General features: G+C 38.0%; 1 protein-coding gene across 1 annotated transcript in view; it reads left to right on the top strand.

Moving 5' to 3' along the window:
• Positions 1 to 22,465, top strand: part of LOC121302267 (A disintegrin and metalloproteinase with thrombospondin motifs 19-like) — a 104,419-nt gene that overhangs the window by 37,781 nt on the left and 44,173 nt on the right. Inside the window, exons 9-13 of the mRNA XM_041232116.1 lie at positions 3,607 to 3,747; positions 9,361 to 9,511; positions 17,249 to 17,350; positions 19,599 to 19,744; positions 21,518 to 21,687. Of these exons, the coding sequence (XP_041088050.1) occupies positions 3,607 to 3,747; positions 9,361 to 9,511; positions 17,249 to 17,350; positions 19,599 to 19,744; positions 21,518 to 21,687 (710 nt within the window). The remainder of the gene's footprint in view (positions 1 to 3,606; positions 3,748 to 9,360; positions 9,512 to 17,248; positions 17,351 to 19,598; positions 19,745 to 21,517; positions 21,688 to 22,465) is intronic.

Genomic DNA, 22,465 nt, shown 5'->3' with positions numbered 1-22,465 from the left:
CTACCAGTCAGTTACCACCCAAACAGTCCCTAATGCCTGGTAATGCTCTTGTTGGCTGGGTCTTACTGCTTAATTAATTAATGGTTAAGATGAGATTAAAAAGAAAGCATTAGGAAGGATAAGATACGGGATAAAAAAGTGTTTTGTGCTGCTGTACTCAGGGAAATCTTTACTCAAATACTAGAAGAAACTGAATTGGGTTAACTCTTAATTGTATTGATGTAGGTATGTTCTCAGCCTGCTAACACAATCATATTTGAAAACTTGAGTCTGAAAGCAAAAGTATGTCAAAAAGATATTTGTTATGGCGTTCTCATTGCCTCACATAGATCAGTTCAAATACCTGTCGTGCTGAGTTCTTATTTTCTGTTCGTGACCCATAGAGAGAACTGCATTTGGCCATTGCTTGGTTGACTCACCATGCTTCAGTAACTGATTCTGGTCAGGCAGCAGTTAAGACCAGGTGGAGATTAGTCAGACTTGCCTCCAGGGTGCAGTAGCTTAGCGTCTTAAGAACAACCACTGCTTAGGTTTGCTGGCTAAAAAAAAAAAGGCTGTTGAACTTCAATCATCCCAAGAAGATATATAGCATTTAAATTGGGGAGAATAAAAAATTGGGAACTCTTAACTGTTTGCTAATTATGAAAAAAAAGACAAAAAAAACAAGGCGTAAGGGCCAGAAAAACATGCACTCCCTCACAAAGTCACCTTGCTCACTCCAGTAGAGGGGGCCCTCATGCTTGATGCTGCCATCTAGTGTGAGCTGAAAATATATGAGTCACTTGGGTACAGGAAACATTTGGGTTAATTGTTGGGAGGGAAAAAAAAAACAAGAAAAAAGGTTTACACAATAGTATGCAGTAAGCACTAAATATCTGGACAATCTCACTCAAAAATATCATTAGCAGAAAGAACATGGGTTGTAAAACATGCAGCTGCATCAGTTTTTAACATCCATTACACTGAAATAAGCATTTCATATTTCAGTATGTATGGGGGTTATTTTGAAAAATCAGTTGGAGACTTAAGGTGGAAAATCTGTGGTTTCTATGTCTTGCACAGCTGTGTGCACATGTGGGGGTTTTCTATTGATAAAATAGGATGACATCTCTTTTATAGTTTTATTAACAGTTTATACAGAATTAAGATATAAATGCTTAGCAGATTGCCCAGGAGGACAGTATTAGAGTCTTCAATTTCTCTTGCCAGCAAAAATATCTATCCTTTGGATAACACCTGCAAGCCTCTGTGTAATGTAATATCCACGTTACATCTCCCAGGTTAAGCATTAGCAGGGAAGTTTGAAAGTGTCTTCAGGCTTTATTGTAGTTTGTGCAATGTTTGTGCGTGATAGAGAAGTTCCTGGTGGAGTCCTTTGAAAAAGTAACAGTTTTACAAGATACAAATATTTTCTAATTGACTTGACAACATTTTTTTTCAGTTTTATTGTCTGCTGCGCTAGTCATCCTTTGTCAGGATAGTTTTAAAAAGAGATTTTCAAATTGTGCTTGTTGGCTAAGTACTATTCACTGAAAAAAAAGAAGTTGTTTATGCATGCAAACCATTTGTCAAAGAATAAATTGTATTTAATACCAGATGACTATTTTTAATAAAACCCTTTGGCATGTTATGTTGTCTATTTAATGCTGTCAACATGCCTTTTTATAATAAAAAAAATATATATTTGCTTTAAATAGTTTAATTTCCTGCACATTTTAGGGCTGTCAGCACTAATAGTCTTTTATATAATATAAAAAGGAAAATTGGTACAATTAAGATTTCCCGTAGAAAGTGTCAATTCAGGTTTAACTTATGATGTTTTCTTTCTTCGCACAAACTCTTTTTGTAATTTTATTAGTATTATATTTATTTTTGTAATGTATAAAAAAAGGGGTTTTTTTTGTACATTTTTAAATGATCATCAATACATTGTAAAACATATTACCAAAAACAATTTCAATTCCAATGGGGTGACGTTGTTTCTTATTACATTGGGATTGAAGTATGGAACAGTGGGTTATGTTTGTGAGATCTTAAAGATATCATGAAAATGAATATATGGATCCATAAGCCTGCTTTTCTTGCAGCTCTGTTTCTTCCTCCGGGTCCAATTGTATTCAGTCCTCTGTGAATAGTGTTATTGCTTGAAGACATTGCTTTACATATTATATAGCTAAAATGGCCTTGATAAATGAATAATTTGTTCTTCCAAGACCGGTATTATTAATTCACAATTTACCATAGCTGTTAGGCAAACGTTCAAAAATAAAAATGGAAAATTCAGTAATTACACGCCAACTGTACAAATGAAAACAATATGTCAGTTTTGACTATAAATTCATTTTATACAAAACACAAATAAATGTCTGCACAGGGGAGTGGAATTACTGTAAAGTGGAATCTTGATTGTGGCCTTTTAAAATGGGCATCTAAAACTGGGGCTATTAGGTAAGTTTTATATAAATTCACTGCAACCTAAAATGCAGTTAAGATATAAGGTAATATGGTGTATGGGCTGAGGGGACATGTGCAGCAACCAGTGCAGGGACTTGTTCTTCCTCCCAACAACACTGCTGTGCTTATTTATAACTTTTTTTTAAACAGAAACAAAAAGACAACCAAAAACCTCACTCCTCATGGAGATCCTAATTTATACACACTTTCTTGGGTTCCCTAAATAAGGTCAGGACAGGTAAGCTTTTTCACAAAACACCAGTATCGTGATTAATTGTAGCGCACAGTTTTCCCACAAGCAAATACTGTGTTACTTTGTTACATAAATACTTTGTTCACCTCTCCTTACACTCCAAATCGAGTTGATACAAACAGGCCTTTATGCAGCTGGGCAATCCATTAATGAGGTCATTCCAACAGAACAATCATACAAGTGTAACCTCTATTTAAAGACATTTACTTTGTTAAACGCACATGATTTAACCAAACAATGACCTCTAATGGACAGGTAACTGTAATTACATTTTTAAAAACCCCTGTCAGGAAAAAATAGACCTTGATAGTCTTAAACTTATATCTTTCCCCCCAGCAACCGTACCACACTACATACAGTACATTGTGGGGCATGCATTTAATGGTACCTGCATGAGTGGGAGCATGCATTATGCCAATAGATATTTAAGCATAACAAATAAGATATATCTTTCAATGAATGTATTAGACTATATTATTCCACACCAAACTGTGATTGTTATGGTTCTCAAGGTTTGAGTTGAGTGCAGTATGTTTGTTCATCTTGGAAAGTGATTTGAAGAGCACATTTTGGTAGTTGTATTTAGTAGACTTTTTCTGTACTGTCTATTCTTGTTGTACCTCCATCTTTCAGTTTGAATTAAATTATGTTATTGCAAGATATAAATTGTATCAGCAATCATTTTTCAAACATACTGTTCCTTTTGCTGGCTTGCCTTTCTGTGTTCATTAGCTTATTCAACGACACTTGAATGTGGAATTAATTTGCATTGATAAGGCTTTGGTTTAATCCACTAAAGCATTTCTCCATGTTATTTCAGTTATTTATGCCCTAGTTTTTTGCCCTTTTTTTTGGACATCATTTTTTTTTTATATTGTTTCATTCTTCTCCAATTTTAGCATGGGGATAAATCATGACAATGACCACCCATCCTGTGCAGATGGCCTCCATATCATGTCTGGGGAATGGATTAAAGGACAGAACCTTGGAGACGTCTCCTGGTCTCAATGCAGCAGAGAGGACATGGAAAGGTTTCTCAGGTAATGCAACAGTTTACAGATAGGGAAAGGGATCCCTTCTATAGTCATTTCAGTTTGAGACATTTGATTTGAACAATTTCTTTACAATTGTAAGTCTTTCCAAATGAAGGTTAGCTTCTTGCAGTTTTGCTAACAATCCAGTTGGTTGTGTAGTTTAATTAGTTTGTTAAAATCCATTGAGCTGTAACAGGGGTGTACAGTTACTGTGTGGGTATCCGCTGAGAGACACAGAGGGTTTGATTTTGAAAACGCCACTCAGGTGTCTAGGTTTTATTTATCAACACAAGGGGTGCAGCTGTTTGTGACCACCACTAATTCCAAAAAGGCAAAACAAAACACAGTGAGAACACAGCTATAAAGCAAAAGGTGTCCAAACTCAGGCCATGCGCTGCTCCCACTGAAAGGGAGGTCCCACACCAGGAACCTTCTCCCTAACACAAACTTAAATAAAGTTTGGTGCGAATAAAATCCTCTATATGCATCCCTGCCATTAACACACTTTCAGACTTCAGGTTCAGACTCCCTCGCTATCCGCACAGTAATAAATCCTAATGCTGGGGCACAGAGAAGAGAGCGCAGCACAGCACAACCACTCGCCAACCTACCAATCCACCAATCCACCCACCCACCAACCTACCAATCCGCCCGCCCACCAACCAACCTACCAATCCACCCACCCACCTACCAATCCTCCCGCCCACCAACCAACCTACCAATCCACCCACCCACCTACCAATCCTCCCGCCCACCAACCAACCTACCAATCCACCCACCCACCTACCAATCCTCCCGCCCACCAACCAACCTACCAATCCACCCACCCACCTACCAATCCCCCCGCCCACCAACCAACCTACCAATCCACCCACCCACCTACCAATCCCCCCGCCCACCAACCAACCTACCAATCCACCCACCCACCTACCAATCCTCCCGCCCACCAACCAACCTACCAATCCACCCACCCACCTACCAATCCTCCCGCCCACCAACCAACCTACCAATCCACCCACCCACCTACCAATCCTCCCGCCCACCAACCAACCTACCAATCCACCCACCCACCTACCAATCCTCCCGCCCACCAACCAACCTACCAATCCACCCACCCACCTACCAATCCTCCCGCCCACCAACCAACCTACCAATCCACCCACCCACCTACCAATCCCCCCGCCCACCAACCAACCTACCAATCCACCCACCCACCTACCAATCCTCCCGCCCACCAACCAACCTACCAATCCACCCACCCACCTACCAATCCCCCCGCCCACCAACCAACCTACCAATCCACCCACCCACCTACCAATCCTCCCGCCCACCAACCAACCTACCAATCCACCCACCCACCTACCAATCCTCCCGCCCACCAACCAACCTACCAATCCACCCACCCACCTACCAATCCTCCCGCCCACCAACCAACCTACCAATCAACCCACCCACCAACCTACCAATCTGCCCGCACGCACACTAACCAACCAACCAACTTACCAACCAACCAACCTTCCCAACTCCACACAACGCAACCCAACCCACCCACCAAAACTAAACCAACCAACCAACCACCCACCCACCCAACCAACCACCCAACCACCCAACAACAAAGAAGAGCCCAAGAAGACAAAGAAACTAGCTTTTCAGACTCTTTTTAAAGGCAGGTGACCAGGGTTAATTTATTATCAATTGTTCAATTCACACCTGGCCACCTGCTGCACATTCATTTCAATTAAGGAAATTAAACACAGCTTTTTGTTTTTAATTGCAAACAAAACCATACTATTTATAGGGGCAGATCTCAGCCTGGCCACAAACTCTGAAACTTTCCACGCTCTGTTTGAGTGGATATTAGTCTTTTATGAGCTAACCAAATCCTTTCAACAGAGGCTAGTGGAAGTAGGGTTTTCTTGTGGTGAAAACATAATGGTGGCATAAACGACAGTTGGAAACAAGAACTGCCCTGAAAAAAATCAGAAGAGCTTAGGGTTGTGAGGCATCACATTTAAGTAAAGCAGACTTAAGAATTACCATGATCAGTATAAATGCTTGAAACCACTTCCTTTATTCCCATATTAATGCACATCGAAGTTCAATTAAATCCCATTCCATTTGGAAGTCTACACATTGTTAAACATTATTATTATTAAATTATGATCATCCTACGGGAAACAGTACAAAGAGGATTAAACCTCATTAATATGTTAATTTTGGATATTCAAGGACTTAAGTTAATCAGGTACAACAATACCTTATTTTGCCTGCAAAAGGTTCCAAGTTTATCAGCAGGTTCAGCCCTACAGTGCTGTGAAAAAGTATTTGCCCTCTGTCTGATTTTCTGCATTTTTGCACATTTTTCACATTGAATTTGGTCAGATCTTTTGTGGGTTGTAGTAGTATATAGAGGGAGTCTGAGAGAAAAAATGACACCAAAGTTTTGTGCTTCTTTCATTTGTTTGGTGCTTCTTTCATTTGTTATTGCCCCAAATGATAGGGTCAGCTGTTTGAATACTTTGATTAACAATCAGGCCTGATTTGGGCCAGCCCTGCCCAATATAAATCTGACTAATTTTGGCCCTTACCATCAGAGTGAAGTTGTCAGCACACAGGTTCTAGAGGCACATCATGCCACGATCAAAAGAAATTCCTGAAGACCTCCGGAAAAAAGTTGTTGATGCCTACCAGTCTGGAAAGGGTTACAAAGCCATTTCTAAGGCTCTGTGGCTCCACCAAACCACAGTCAGAGCCATATTGTCCAAATGGAGAAAGTTTGGGACAGTAGTGAATCTTCCCAGGAGTGGCCGCCCTGCCAAAATGTCTCCAAGAGCAGGCTAAAATCGTCCAGGAAGTCACAAAGAATCCTAGAACAACATCCAAGAATCTGCAGGCCTCTCTCACCATAGCTAAGGTCAGTGTTCATGACTCCACCATCAGAAACACACTGGGCAAAAATGGGATTCATGGCAGAGCAGCAAGGTGTAAACCACTGCTCACTAAGAAGAACATGAATGCTCATCTCAAGTTTACCAAAACACCTGGATGATCCTCTGGAACAGTGTTCTATGGACAGCTGAGTCAAAAGTGGAACTTTTTGGGCAACATGGGCCCCGATATGTCTGGCAAAAACCAAACACTGCATTCCACAGTAAGAACCTCATACCAGCGATCAAGCATGGTGGTGGTAATGTCATCATTTGGGGATGCTTTGCTGCATCAGGACCTGGACAACTTTATCATTGAAGGAACCATGAATTCTGCTCTGTATCAGAGAATTCAACAGGAAAATATCAGGCCGTCCGTCCATGAACTGAACCTGAAGCAGAGCTGGGTCATGCAGCAAGACAATGATCCAAAACACACAAGCAAGTCTTGAAGATCTGATTCATTCATTCATTGTCAAAAATATGCAAAAATGCAGAAATCAAACAGGGGGCGAATACTTTCACAGCACTGTACAGCCGACTGAAGGTAAGTTATAGCTGGTTAATAATAAAAAAATAAACATTATTCACAGAATATAATCTGTTATTATTTTTGGGAGCAATTGGTTCAGATTTGTGGTTATTACCATAGAATTATAGTCAGATTTCATTTGAAAGGTGTTGCTCATTGGAAAACTGGCTTGTACAAAGTGGCATTAAAAACCCTGCCATTCAGAAACCCACAGTGAAAAGTCTAGGTAACGTTAATCTGTAAATCAGCCTGCAATTGAGAGAGCAATAAGGATTCACAAACTCCTAGCCTTTCAGGGGTCTTTGCTGGCATACCCCTTTGGAACAGGTTTCTAAGGAAGAAAGCATTCTCCAGTTTCTCAAATTTAAAGTCTACTGCTGTATTCCCTTGTAGAACACTCTGAGAATCAGATTCATTTTTAAAACAAAAAGGAAAACAAGAGTTTTACTTTCATCTCCACAATTATGTTTCCATTACATTTAGTTTTCTGTTAAACTGTATGCATTCAGCATTTTTTTAAACAAGTACAAAATTCTATATTTTATCCATAACTTTAAACACCTAGTAAAACATTCTAAAGACGAAGTAAAATAAATAAGGTCAACCAGACAAACATTTAATCAAATGCTTTTGATCAGTGCTGTTATTTCATGAGCCCAACTCTTACTGTGGCAGGGTGAAGGCCCTGCAATTTTAATGTATGTGTTGTGTGTGGAATAGTGGGTTGGCAACTTGGCAGGGAGGGGGTTAAATTTCTCCCTGTCAAAACACGTGGGAATGTGGCTGGAGTCGACAATTGAATACATGATTAAATGATTAATTATAGGTGTATAAAATATGTGTTCACAAGTGGTAATTGAGAATTAAAGAATTAATGTTGGTGATAGAGGTGGAGGTCCGTGTTGCGTGTTGCGTGGCGTGCTGTGCTGTGCTGTCCCGTCCTGTCCCATCCCGTCCCGTCTTGTTTACGTTCGTGAGTTTTTGTAAACCCTTTTGTTATGGCCCTTGTGTTGTTTGTTTTGTTAAGTGTGTTTTGTGAAGTTTTTTGTTTTGTGTTATTTTTGTTTATTTTTTTTAATTAAAGAGTGCCTTAATGTATTTAACTTGGGGCTTTCTGAGTCTCTCTCCCTGAAAATACCATCTGGGTTGTGATCCTACCACGCCACACTTAATTTATTTGTAAAAGTATTTCATGTAATATTGGAAAATGATTCTGAAGCTAATTTGAGCTACCTATCTACCTGAGCTCTGCATCAGCTCAAACAGTATCTGTGGAAAGCAGAAAAAGGCTATGTTTTGAAAAATATACATTCCTATTTAATTCAACTTATATAGAAATTTATGGAGATCTATTCCACTGTATTGTTGTAGTAATGCTACTATTTTAAGTGTGTCTATAAATCATTCCAAGGGCTACCACAGCATTAAAGAATGGCGATATTTAGATCCTCCTCTGTGTAGATTTAAATCCACCATTACAGTAATTTAAGCTAATAAAATAGCTCCATAAAATGTCTCCACCATGCACATCTGTTCATTTTATAGATCTCATCAGATGTGCAGTTTTAAAAGAAACACATGTTATAGCAAACATGTATTTGCATTTCAAAACACGATAGCTGGTACTTTACATTAGTAAAGAAAATTGCACTTCCTGGGCTTTCACTTGGAGAGTGAAATTGAAATTGTCCCCACCCCATTCACTAACTGCTTTACTGTCAATAACCAATCATCTGCTTCCCCTATTGAGTGACATGCATTCAGCCAGTACATGATTTGACCAGGAAGACACTGCTGAGGTAAAATGACACAGAGAGTACAAGTGCAAATGGATACGCCAATAAAAAGACATGGAAACTGAGAGATTCCTTTAACCTAAACTAGCACCAGATATGTTCATGCATTATTTTGTTAGCTGCAGTTACTTTAAACATAGACCCCACAGTCTGATCAAACTAGTTGGACTTCAGTGCATCTCTAAGTTACTGAAGAACACCGTTTGTCATATCACTTAAATCTGTGCCTTAATAAATTCATGTCATGTTTGAAAAAACATTATGTATTTAACTGAAACATAAAGGAAATAGCTGTGCACATGTGTCTGCTCTCTTTCCTCTTTCTTATTTTATTCTATAACAGTGTGCTTGTACTTTCTGCTAGGTCAAAGGCGAGCAGTTGTTTGCTGCAGACAGATCCCCAGAGCCTCAATTCTGTGATTCTGCCTTCCACATTACCTGGGATGACGTACACTGCAGATGAGCAATGTCAGATTCTGTTTGGACCAAAAGCTTCTTATTGCCAGAAAATGCAGGTATGGAGTGAGTAATGAAGTCTCTGGAGTTGAACAAAGACATTGGTCTTTCATGTAAGATAAACAAATCACAGTCATACAACTAAATGTTGATTTCACGTTTGATATTTCTGGATCTGCAGCTAGCCTCTATTCATTTGGATTGCCATATCCATAAGGATTTTGTATTAATATCAGTGAAAGGTAATACGATGCATATTCAGCAAGTGGCATTGGTGTACATACTGAGCGATGCTATGGATTTTCCCAGACACTGAATGAGAAATCTAAAGCTTCTTTAGTGGTCTGAATGAAATATCCTAAAAATCTTTGAGGAGTTTTGTACTGGTCATGAGTAGCATATTATCCACACTATCAGTGAACAGGCTAAATAGGCAAGTAGACAGTAAGCCTATTAACCTGGAGTGAGGGTTCCTTCCAGATCAAGGGTGATTCGCTTTAACAGTGCAATGTGCATGTTCCTGCTGTGTTACTGCTTTCGCTTAACCAGATATGTGGGCCACATCTGTCACTGTTTTCAAGTGTTTAACGAACCAACAAAAAAGATACCATTAAGTAAGCAAATCAACTGTTAGTATCATGGCAAAGTAGATTCCAATATATGGAATAGCTTCTGTGTTCTCAAGATGTAAAACCATAGAAATTATTTTTGAAAAATATCTAATAGCTCTAGAAAGAAATTAGCAAGGATATATGTAGGGCTTGAAGTTTTTTCAGTTTTTTTTTTTTTTTTTAATCACATGGCGTCCCTTTAAACTTATTTTGAGCCAATTCTGTTTCCTAATTAAACCCAGAGAAAGCTGTTAATTACAAAACAATGTAACTTGTTTTTACCTTCATATCTTGACTGGTTCTGATGTTTCGCAAAAAAAAAATTGAAACAGACGCTGATCCTAATTGCATTTCATTCTTGCAGTCACCTAGTTTATCGTTGTGCTTTTGTTACTTTCGCTCGTTTAACAGAGTTCTCCTCACATATTTTCTTTTCAGCATAAAATACCCAGTACAGAGTGTACACTGATAGCAAGTCCAGCATTTATAATCTCCTTCATTTGTAGGAAAAAAATAATAATCTTAAAGTCTTTCATTAGTAGTTTTCACTTTATTAGGATGCAGAGACAGCTTAACAACTAATAATTTACATTTAAAGGGCGGTAAAGATTTGGGGAAAAAAAAATAAATAAAAAAGTTAGCCAAGCTCTGATCAGGTGTGTCAAACTCCAGTCCTCGCCTCGAAGGCTGCTGGGTCTTCTGGTTTTCATTCCAACTTAATCACCCAATTAACATAACTGATCTAAGCATTTGTTCAGTTGGACATATTTCATATTTTTCAAGGCCTTTTACAGTTGATGATTTAAAAAATGCACTTGGTTCAAGGTACACGACCTATGACACATTGAGACCTGGAGAGAAGTGTTACATTTGTCCAATTAATCAAATCATTAGACCAATTAAGTAATTGAGAGCTCGGGTGGAACGAAAACCAGAAGACACTGCGGCCCTCCAGCAACTGAGTTTGACACCCCTGCCCTAGATATATGTAAACATACCATTGAAAACTGCAACAGAGCGCCTTTATGTTTCTTTTCAAACTCCATCTTCAGCGGGTTGAATTAAACTTTCCATAAAAGTGACTGAACACTTTATTACAAACATGGCCTTTCTTGTGAAATTACGGTGGAGGCAAACATTCGTTTATATTGTACTCTTAAGTTCTTATACATGCATGACACGAAAAAGTCCATTATTATCGCAAAACCTCATCCTGATTCACATACAGAGGTGCATACTGTTCTGCCACGATGCACTGGCAGATAGATAAAGAAAAAGCTATTCATTCTGCATCTGATTGTCAATCTAAGCATTTTTACAGGATAAACTGATACCAGTACTGTATATGTTATGAACAGTTTATTGGTATATATTTGTTAGTAAACACACTTCTATATTGGGTGTGAAGTACAAAAACATTTTCTTTATAGAGCTGATTGGAAAAAAATAGTACATTTTTGTGTTTTTTAAAAGCAAAATTAATCGTATACAGTACTGGTAATATTGTTTTGGAAAAGCAACACAATCTTCATCTTGGAACACCAAAAAAACACAGCTTTGCTTTGCTTGGAAAAATTCAAGGAACTTCGGTTTTATTTTAAGTTTTATTTAGAGTTCAGAGGTATTATATAACTGACTTGGAAAGCTGTTAGCAGACCATCACATAATAAAACATTGTTTATCTTTTTGCTCTTTCTTATAGTTTTAAATATACCAAACACTGTTTCATTCAGCACACAACAAAAATACAGCAGATTATCCACCAGTTCACGTCATTTTATGCTCGGTGACAATAATTCTAGGATGTTGCAGATTTCACCTCAACAGTCCAAAGCACCTTTGACCATTGTTCCATAGTCCACTTTCTGTGTTCTTGTGCATATATTAGCCTTTTAGTCTTGTTCCCCTTTCTTAACAGAGGTATTCTTACTGCAACACATCATATTCTATTTCTATTCTTAAGGATGTTATCTTCAAGTTTTGCTCATCCTTGTTAGACAGCTTTTTTGGTCTTCAGCCTGGGTTTGTCAATTACAGAAGATGTTTCTCTGTACTTGTTGGTTATGCTTCAGATACCACACCTTGAAAATCGAGTGATGCGAGCTATTTCACTCAATGTTTTTCCTTCTTTATGCAAGTCAAGGTTGTTATGATAGTATAGAACACCAGTGGAGGCTTTGAGTAAATTGTTGATGCCCATAATGCATCAGAGTAGAGAAATGCAACATGTCTAAGACTTTTGCACAACAGTGTATATGTTTTAAGTCTTTCTAAGGCAGCAGTGTTTTCTTTCTGTTTTTGCTTCTTTACAGATTTTGTAGGCATGTGAAAAAAGTGAAGATAGTCATGGAACTATGGATGCATACACTGTATTCATTAGAAAAGAATGCCTTACAGTTGCTGTGTGTTCCAGAGACAATGATGGCTTTTGACATCTATGACCCAGCAACATTCATTAACACCTCACACTGGGGATTAGTTCCATGCCAGCTAGGACATGTACATTTTTGTTGTGAACGTTATGTTTACACCAGGGTGGGAGCTTTACAACAAGGTTAATTCCTCGCTGCTTGACTGCACTGAATTCTGCTGAGCGTGATATTCTCGGAAGCTAAGCACTGGAAGATAATACAGCAAGCATAACTTCCAACACTAATATGTAAAACAAGGATGAATAGCTTCACAGCCGTTATTCCTGCAGTCTACAACCCTGTTATAGCCTTATAAAACATAATCCACTGTGAATTTAGGTATTCAAAATCATAAAGTTGAAAATCTAAATGTATGGTTATTTGATGAGCCTTTTCAGTCCAAATCTGTTTCGCAATTCCTTACTTCCCCAAGCGATAATTTAAGAAGTCTTTTTCATCTGGGAGTGACATCATGCCTTGTCCTTAATAAGGGTTCGTGTCTTGGTTTACACTCGGTGGAACAGCAGCTGGATGACAAACCCTCTGTGTTATCAACAATCATGTTCTGGCATTATGTTTGATGGGTGTTACTCATTTCACACTAAACAGATGAAGAAGAGGAAACCATCTGACTGCAGTCCAGGGTGCACAACTGTTTTTTTGTGCTTTTGTAACCCTGACCTATTAAACATTGGACAGCATTATTGTTCAATATATGAGTGCATTCATTTGTCACGATAGCAGTGGTCAGGTCTTCAAGAATATAGAAGAGTTTTTTTTCTTTTCTTTTTTTGAGTGTGCAACCAGTCCTGACTTAAAAATATCAACAATGAAATGAGGTATGCATGGATGGTTTATTCACCATTACTAAGAATGGTTTTAGGACTTTGTGGATATTATTCTTTATTGTACAAAGTGCCTTATATTGGTCAGCACCTCTTTTATAAAAAGCTTTGATGTACACGAATAACAGCACTAAACATTTATATATATTATATTATATATATATATATATATTATAATATATATATATATATATATATATATATATATGTCATTATATATATATATACATACAGTACTGTGCAAAAGTTTTAGGCAGGTGTGAGAAAATGCTGTAATGTAAGAATGCTTTCAAAAATAGACATGTTAATAGATTATATTTGTCAATTATCTAAATGCAAAGTGAGTGAACAGAAGAAAAATCTAAATCAAATCCATATTTGGTGTGGCCACCCTTTGCCTTCAAAACAGCATCAATTCTTCTAGGTACACTTGCACAAAGTCAGGGATTTTGTAGGCATATAGTCAGGTGTATGATTAAACAATTATACCAAACAGGTGCTAATGATCATCAATTCAATATGTAGGTTGAAACACAATCATTAACTGAAACAGAAACAGCTGTGTAGGATGAATAAAACTGGGTGAGGAACAGCCAAACTCAGCTAACAAGGTGAGGTTGCTGAACACAGTTTCCTGTCAAAAGTCATACACCATGGCAAGACTGAGCACAGCAACAAGACACAAGATAGTTATACTGCATCAGCAAGGTCTCTCCCAGGCAGAAATTTCAAGGCAGACAGGGGTTTCCAGATGTGCTGTCCAAGCTCTTTTGAAGAAGCACAAATAAACGGGCAACGTTGAGGACCGTAGACACAGTGGTCGGCCAAGGAAACTTACTGCTGCAGATGAAAGACACATCATGCTTACTTCCCTTCGCAATCGGAAGATGTCCAGCAGTGCCATCAGCTCAGAATTGGCAGAAAACAGTGGGACCCTGGTACACCCAACTACTGTCCGGAGAAGTCTGGTCAGAAGTGGCCTTCATGGAAGACTTGTGGCCAAAAAGCCATACCTCCGACGTGGAAACAAGGCCAAGCGACTCAACTATGCACGAAAACACAGGAACTGGGGTGCAGAAAAATGGCAGCAGGTGCTCTGGACTGATGAGTCAAAATTTGAAATATTTGGCTGCAGCAGAAGGCAGTTTGTTCGCCGAAGGGCTGGAGAGTGGTACACGAATGAGTGTCTGCAGGCAACAGTGAAGCATAGTGGAGGTTCCTTGCAATTTTGGGGCTGTATTTCGAGAAATGGAGTTGGGGATTTAGTCAGAATTAATCATCTCCTCAATGCTGAGAAGTACAGGAAGATACTTATCCATCATGCAATACCATCAGGGAGGCATCTGATTGGCCCCAAATTTATTCTGCAGCATGCAACGACCCCAAACATACAGCGAAAGTCATTAAGAACTATGTTCAGCGTAAAGAAGAACAAGGAGTCCTGGAAGTGATGGTATGGCCCCCACAGAGCCCTGATCTCAACATCATCGAGTCTGTCTGGTATTACATGAAGAGAGAGATGAAACTGAGGCTGCCTAAATCCACAGAAGAACTGTGGTTAGTTCTCCATGATGTTTGGGCCGACCTACCTGCCGAGTTCCTTCAAAAACTGTGTGCAAGTGTACCTAGAAGAATTGATGCTGTTTTGAAGGCAAAGGGTGGTCACACCAAATATTGATTTGATGTAGATTGTTCTTCTGTTCACTCACTTTGCATTTTGTTAATTGATAAATATAAACTATTAACATGTATATTTTTGAAAGCATTCTTACTTTACAGCATTTTTTCACACCTGCCTAAAACTTTTGCAAAGTACTGTGTGTGTGTGTGTGTGTGTGTGTGTGTGTGTGTGTGTGTGTGTGTGTGTGTATATATATATATATATATATATATATATATATATATATATATATATATATATATATATATATATATATATATATATATACGTGTGTGTGCTACCTATTGTCACAGTAGAATCCTCCTTATCAATGCAATTGCATTGGTGACTAGCGCATTGTTAGATTCTGACAGATCCGTTCATTTAATGTGTTGTACAGTAACACTTGTAAATTAAGGATACAGTTAAAGATCCCTTTTGTAAAGTGTATTCAATGGAAGTATAATACACTGTAAAGTTTCTACTATGTTATTTGTAAAGAGGAAGATCTACTCTGTGTGTATGTGGGGAATTAAAACCAGATTAAACTTTTTTTTTCTTTTTTTTTAATTTATATTTTATTCAAGATTTAACCCAAATGTTTAATGCGAATACAGTGAAAAAAAAAAAAAAAACATCAGTAACCCTATTTATCTTTATCTTTAGAGACATCCTTCAACCATTTATCAGTAATGAGAAACATTGCCTTCATTTTCAACATTAACAGAATGCAAAACCTCTTGGGGAGAAATGGCTTATATTTATTTTCATGATGGATAAACAACAACTGACTTCAGCTTTGTTTAGTGGGATATTTATGTTTGCTGTGAGTTCACTGAAGCAATCATTCATGTACAAAGGGACAGCTAAATATGATATCATACTTTCCAGTATTGTCTTTCTTTCACTGGGGACTAATACATCTATGTTAGTTCCTTTCGCTTATTTGTCGCCCTGCCAAATCTGTGTGAATACCCTACTGATTTAAATAAAAAATTGCATTGATTTTATTGCTTACATTGTTCTCAGCAATGGTCCAAGAAAAGAAGCATTGAACAAATACCACCTAATAAGCCTTGTGCTTTCTCATTTAAAACACAGAACAAAGCAATTGCATGTGAAGGACTAGCACACGATGAATTGAAGATATACATCTCTCACATGATGTACCACGGAGTAAAATACAGAGTAGTGTTTGAAGGCAAGTGCAGCACAATAAAACTACTGAGGACATTAGTAACTAGATTGCGTGTTGCATGCTCATTACTACCTATATCACAATCCACTACACACTGCCTGTGTACTAAACAACCCTCCCGGTAAACAATGGCAAAGAAAGATCAAACCATTAATCCAGTCGCTGAACTTCTGCATTAGGTAACGTCCCAAATTGTTGCCGGTCCATGCTGTCTCTGGCATTTTTACTCAGGCGCAGATCAAACGCGTTCAATTAGTTGTCAAATATAGTTGTGTTTAGGCACAGTGTTCTTTATTAACTATTCAGCATCCATTAGTTGCGATGTGAATACCAAATTAAAATTCTGGGTGTAAAAGCTGTAAAAATGTGAGTGAAAACAATATTAGGAGTCTTTTTAGTGGCTAAACTGCACAGTTGGTGCTTTTAGCACGTTCTATAGGCCCAGCCACCTGTAACTGGTTGTTAAAATCACTAGTAAGAATTATTATTTCCTAAATACACTTTGGCAAGTAGTGCCCTCCATGAACTTTTATTCATTTTTGTTTTAAAATATTCTTTTTTTATTCGTTTTTGTTTTGCTCAGATGGGGTTACTATCTTTCACACAGGAGACTCATGGAATGACATGCAGTTCTTTTGGATTTATAAATGACTTTAAATCATTTATTTACTATACATGCCAGTCAACCCTACAGGCTTAAAGGTGCATTTTGTGCAGCTGAGGTGAAAAGTTTTCACAGCTACGTAGCTCCACACAAGCTACTACATTATCTTCTTTAGTCTTTTTGCTAACTGCTACTGGCTCTGGTCATTAATATTTTGAAGGATGTGCTCAATAGTGGAGCAACAGAGTCTATTAACACTCAGAATTACTTCAAAACACCATACCATTGTAAAATAGTGAGGGAAACGGCATGTGAAGCACCTTAAATGACAAAATAGTAAAAGTAAATTAAACTGGTCGTTTCTCTTTGTGGCACATGTTATGAAAACATTCCTAAAAAAAACTAAAGTACTTATTTATGTTTTACTGAATGAACCCCTTAAGAGTCTTTTTTTAATATCTTTTCAGTATGTAATTTGCTCTGGGCTCTGGTGCAAAGTCGAGGGTGAGAAAGAATGTAAGACGAAATTGGATCCACCCATGGATGGAACAGAGTGTGACACAGGAAAGGTACGCTATTTTCGGGATTGTGAAACTGGATCTGTGTAATTATGTGAGTTAAGGAAGTCACCATTTTAATATTTAAACAGTATGGCAAATTTTATTTCCTTAGCAATGTTTAGGTGCCATAACAATGCTGAAACACTAATAAGGAAAGAGACAACATCTGTGTTGTTCATGGAGAACATCTTCAAATCTCAGCTGAAAATCCGCTTAAATGCACCAAATGTTTATTTTCTGTGAAGACCATATTGCCAAAAAACATTTAGAGTGGGACAAAAATAGTTGCAGTCAAAACGTGGGTGAAAACTGCAGGAATTGTTTTTATTTCACCTGTTTAACTAAAATGAGCTGTCATATCAATTTTACTTACAGCTTTACAGGAGAAGTTTAATCACTTTTTATTAAATAACTCAATGCCATTTGAAAGAGCAGCCCTTGCATACAGCCAGTTAACAACTCTTAGGACCAAAGCTGCCTGTGCCAGATCTATTCTATCGGTTGAAATTAAGGTCAAGCGGCTGAGCCAAAATTCTTATTTTATTTCAGATTAGCAGAACAATGTTTCATCTTTTTTATTTTATTTTGTTTCGGCTGCTAGAATGATTCAACCTGGCGTTCTCCAATATGCCATTTAAAAAAAAAAAAAAAAAGATTAAAAAGTGGTTTGGGAGCCCTGAAATATAGATCCTTTTATCGTCATTTAAAAGCAGCCAAACAGTGTAAAAAGAATATACTCATAAGTAACACAAATCTAAAATTCTTGCTAAAAGTTAGTAATGTATTTAAAGAAAGCCCTCAGATGACCTCCTATGAGAGAAACATCTGTATTCTTGACTGTCTTAGAACGCTTTATCCCGAAGCATCCCTGCTTTTCCATCTCTCTCCCCCGTAGGCCCATCTCTGGCTAAGTAAGCATGCTGCAGTAAACTGTGGCCAGTAGCATTAGAAAACTGGAACAAAGTAAAAATGGCTGGGAGGTGAATCCCTTCCATGCAATTAAAATACATTTTAAAAGTTCTGCAGTGCAGAAATATTTTAGTTCAACATGTAAACTGCCTTATTCCCCCTTTTTCTTAATGTATATAAGATTCAAATTGAACCACTTGATGTAATTCACACACTTGGATATTTTCCTGAAATTGCAGAAATGTCCCATTTGGGTTCTCTGCTCCTGGCCCTTAAATTATTTTTATACAGTGTTCATAGGCCATTCAGCTGCATAGTGAATTGTCTCTTTGGATATTGTCTGCTGAAGGAAACCATCATCCCGTGAACAGGGGTTATGAGACAGCATATCTTATGAACTAATAGAGATTTGAATTAAAATCATGTCATGTTTAGACAGCTGACCTACCTTTTAAGAAATTATTTAAAGTTTCTCTCCAGGCATGATCCCCCTAAGCAACAGGTCCATTACCTTGCAAGCTACAAGCAACTTTAGTTTGGTTTTATTATTGGTTATTAGTGTTTGGTGTCAGTACCCACCTGTCACACCATATGCAGGGAATGGCATTTGATCTGTCAAAGTAAAAGGAAACCACAAGCAATTAGTTTGATGTATTGCGCTAGAAATCATGGGTAATTCCATAACGGTTGCTACTCTGGGCACGTGGCTAGGATCTCTGGAACGCCATACAGTTATGCATCCAAGACATTTAAGAAGCCTGCCAAGAATAGTCAATAAAAATCGTTGACAGGCAGGGATGACGAGTGGCAACTAAATCATGAACAGATGCTGTGACCCTGGCCAATAGCACACTAATGGACAGTTCAGCACGCCAGGATCATTTATGCCTTGTTAAAGTATGACAGAAACTTCATTTGGTTGCATGTTTTGTTGATTACATTTTTTCTATAACCAGATTTTATGTCATCATTGCAGAAGGTAGTAACCACAAAAGCGTGTGACTGCAACAGTGATGGTACAGTATGTGCTATTTTTTGACAAGTAACGGTTCAAGTTGTCTCAAAGAGGAAAACCTCAGGGAGTCCGTCTTTGATAAGCTATGGTTTGTGATGGGGTGGTGTTATATGGGACGGATATAATTCATTTGTTCCACTGAAAGGTCGTTAAAGTCGCAGTCTACACACATACATCTTGGATGACCAATTACTCCTTAGTGCATAAGTGATGGGCTGCTCCAAGATGACAGTGCTGTGATAGGCAGGGTCAGAGTGGTCTGATTAGCATATATCTATATGTATATTTTTTAAACGACTGTCAATCTAAACTACTAAATGTATCATTTTGTAGTGGTGCAAAGCTGGGGAATGTGTCAGAAAGGCTCTTTTACCTGCGCACACAGATGGGGAGTGGAGTTCATGGAGTGCATGGGGAGCCTGCAGCAGAACCTGTAACACCGGGGTCAGTGTCCGTCAACGCAGTTGTGATAATCCCAGGTAGGCCTTCTGTCAGTTCACCTTTGAAAAGAAGCTTTGAAAGCTGGCCCTCGGTTTGTATTGCACTTGACTGTGGTGTTCTTTTTACACCCATTTTTTGTGAGTTGATTTTAATTTCAAATGACCTTATAACAAACGTGAGTTGTTGTGGGGTGTCACCATTTCTTGGGTGTGCCATATATTGCTTCATTAACAATAAACAGGCACTTATTTTTCAGTACAATTTCCTTTCTAACAGCGACCTGCTCCGATCCAGTGTTGTGTGTGATTTAGGACTGAAATCAGAGAATACAGTTATGAATGTATGTATATTATGTAAAAGTAGCCTCAACCCCTAACTCAGGAAATTAGACTCTTGTGTATACTGTTTTATATTATACTTAGGGGTCTACTTAAATCGCTTTAAATTTACGTATTTTTCACTGGTCGGTTGCAGAATAAAATTAGGATTTTGCTGACATTTCTCGGACATGTTTAAACATTAAATAAACCTAAGCAGACAGTAGTTCAGAGCAGTATAAAGTCTTAAAATAGTGGTATGTGCTTCCTTACTAAAACCGAATGCTGTCATTTGTTAAAGGCAAGCATGCAGCATCCCCCTGCAGTTGACTTGCCCATACATTGAGACTGCACGTCTACATCCACTGAATTGGTTGGAAGTTAAGGCAAAGCTTTGACATGTTATACAGATGTGGAAATCGATTAGAAACAGGACCAAAACTCGTTTACCCAAGGGCATCTGGCATACTTTAATAAAAGCAATGTATGCAGCTTGTTCGCTGTTATGTTATTTGTCCCATCCAATAATTTATTGTATTAGTACAGAGTCAAAACAAAGAAAATGTGGCTATTCGGGCCTAAAATTCCAACTGCGAAAAAGTAAGCACCAGGTTGAAACCAGGGTGTGCTAGATCGTTGCAGTACTGACTTAACTTGCTGACAGGAATACATTATGTATAGGCTGACTTTCCAGTTTGATTTCTGAAAGCTGTTTATTTTACATTCTGTTCAGCAGCCTTTGTTTAATGTGTGATTCCAAAGCTAAATAGCGATCGATCATATTTTCTTCAAAGACACATTAAAAAATGCAAAACAATTACCTCGATCTGCACGTGCAGTTTCTTTGGGAAATATCTTGATACGATCAATCACAGAAATATTCTTGGCTTTTTTTGCTTTGTCATCCATTTCTACTATTTTACCTCCAATGCTGAAACTGGATTTTAGCAAACTAAATCAAAACAATGCAGCACTGACTTTGTCCCACCCACTACTGCACAGTACAGGTCACAGAAAAGCAGTACAGACACGCTGATAGGCTGATTGTTGTCATTTGAATAGTAAACAAGAACGTTAACCGCTTTGGAGAATTTTTTTTGTAAATGTTATTTTTGGACGTTTTTTGTTTGTTTTTTGCTTAAGTGCAATGCACACAGGATGGCGAAAGAAAAAAGGGCTATCTACAGAAGGAAGATACGTAGTTTACATTACTTGCATTGTGCAGTAATTCATTTAAATGAGGTTTCTTTTTTTTTTTCCTCTCTGTACTTGTACGGTATGCATTGGCCCCTAAGAGGTGAATTTCACGATGACCCCAGAATTTCACGATTTCCGCAAAATCGAGATTTAGGTAGACCCCTAATTATTTTGTATCAGGAGCATGCTGTTGAGACATAGCACAGCTGTCACCGGGGTACTCAACAGTACTCAGCTACAATGAAACCCATTTCTGTGTATTTCACAGATTTATTTCTGTTGTTTGTATTTCCACAGACCCAGCACCGAAGGTAGAGACTGTCCTGGTGTTAGAGTCCAGTATCAAGTGTGCCAGAACACTCTCTGTCCGGCAGGGGTGCCAAGCTTCAGGGATTTACAGTGCCAGTCCTTTAACAGACCTTTGTATCAGAAGCACTCGTTCCAGTGGTATTCTGTCACAGATAATGGTAGATAAGACTGCTTTACTCAATTATTTATCTGCATTACTATAATGGATTTATCACTTCCAACACTGATTCTCTTCTTCTCCTATGACGTTCATTTATTTTAGCAGTCTCCTTTTAAAGTGTACTGTGAAAACAAAACTGAAATATATATAAAGCAATGTTTGCTTCTGGAAAATCTGGAAAATATATTTACACTGTAATACCCTGTTATGTGCGTCCGTTCAATTGTTGCTTCTGATTAGATCATTATTTACCATGCCTACTTACTATTTCAGCAAATACTGACCACCAGGGGAGTATAGAGAGGGGAGAAATTACAGCTGCATTCCCCTAGTGGATAATATTAAAACCACCTCACTTCAGAAATCCAGCTCTTAGAAGTGGTTAGTAATTATGCATTGTAGATATTGATCTAAACAGAAACTGTTATAGAGAAGAAGCACGTAATGCTTTTAAACATATGATAAATTAAACACAATAAAATGTACATGTTATAAAGTATCAATTTATAAACAATATTTGGGAATATATGACTTCATTAGGTGGGAGTCATATTGAAAGCCAAAACACTTAGTCAAGCAATCAATAATCAATCAATCAGGAAATTCAGCTTGTACTACCAGATTGAGACTAGCTTGACCACATGTCTACAGTCAGACACAAATAGATACTCCATTGCAGGTGGTGATGGCCATCGGGGTGATGTCATATAATAAGGAAACTCAAATGTAATGTATTACACAAGAGCTATTTGTTTTCTTTACAATAGATTACCTAC

The sequence above is a fragment of the Polyodon spathula genome, chromosome 2 (genome assembly GCF_017654505.1).
Source record: "Polyodon spathula isolate WHYD16114869_AA chromosome 2, ASM1765450v1, whole genome shotgun sequence".
NCBI classification, from domain to species: domain Eukaryota; kingdom Metazoa; phylum Chordata; class Actinopteri; order Acipenseriformes; family Polyodontidae; genus Polyodon; species Polyodon spathula.
This window is presented reverse-complemented; position numbering and strand designations above follow the sequence as displayed.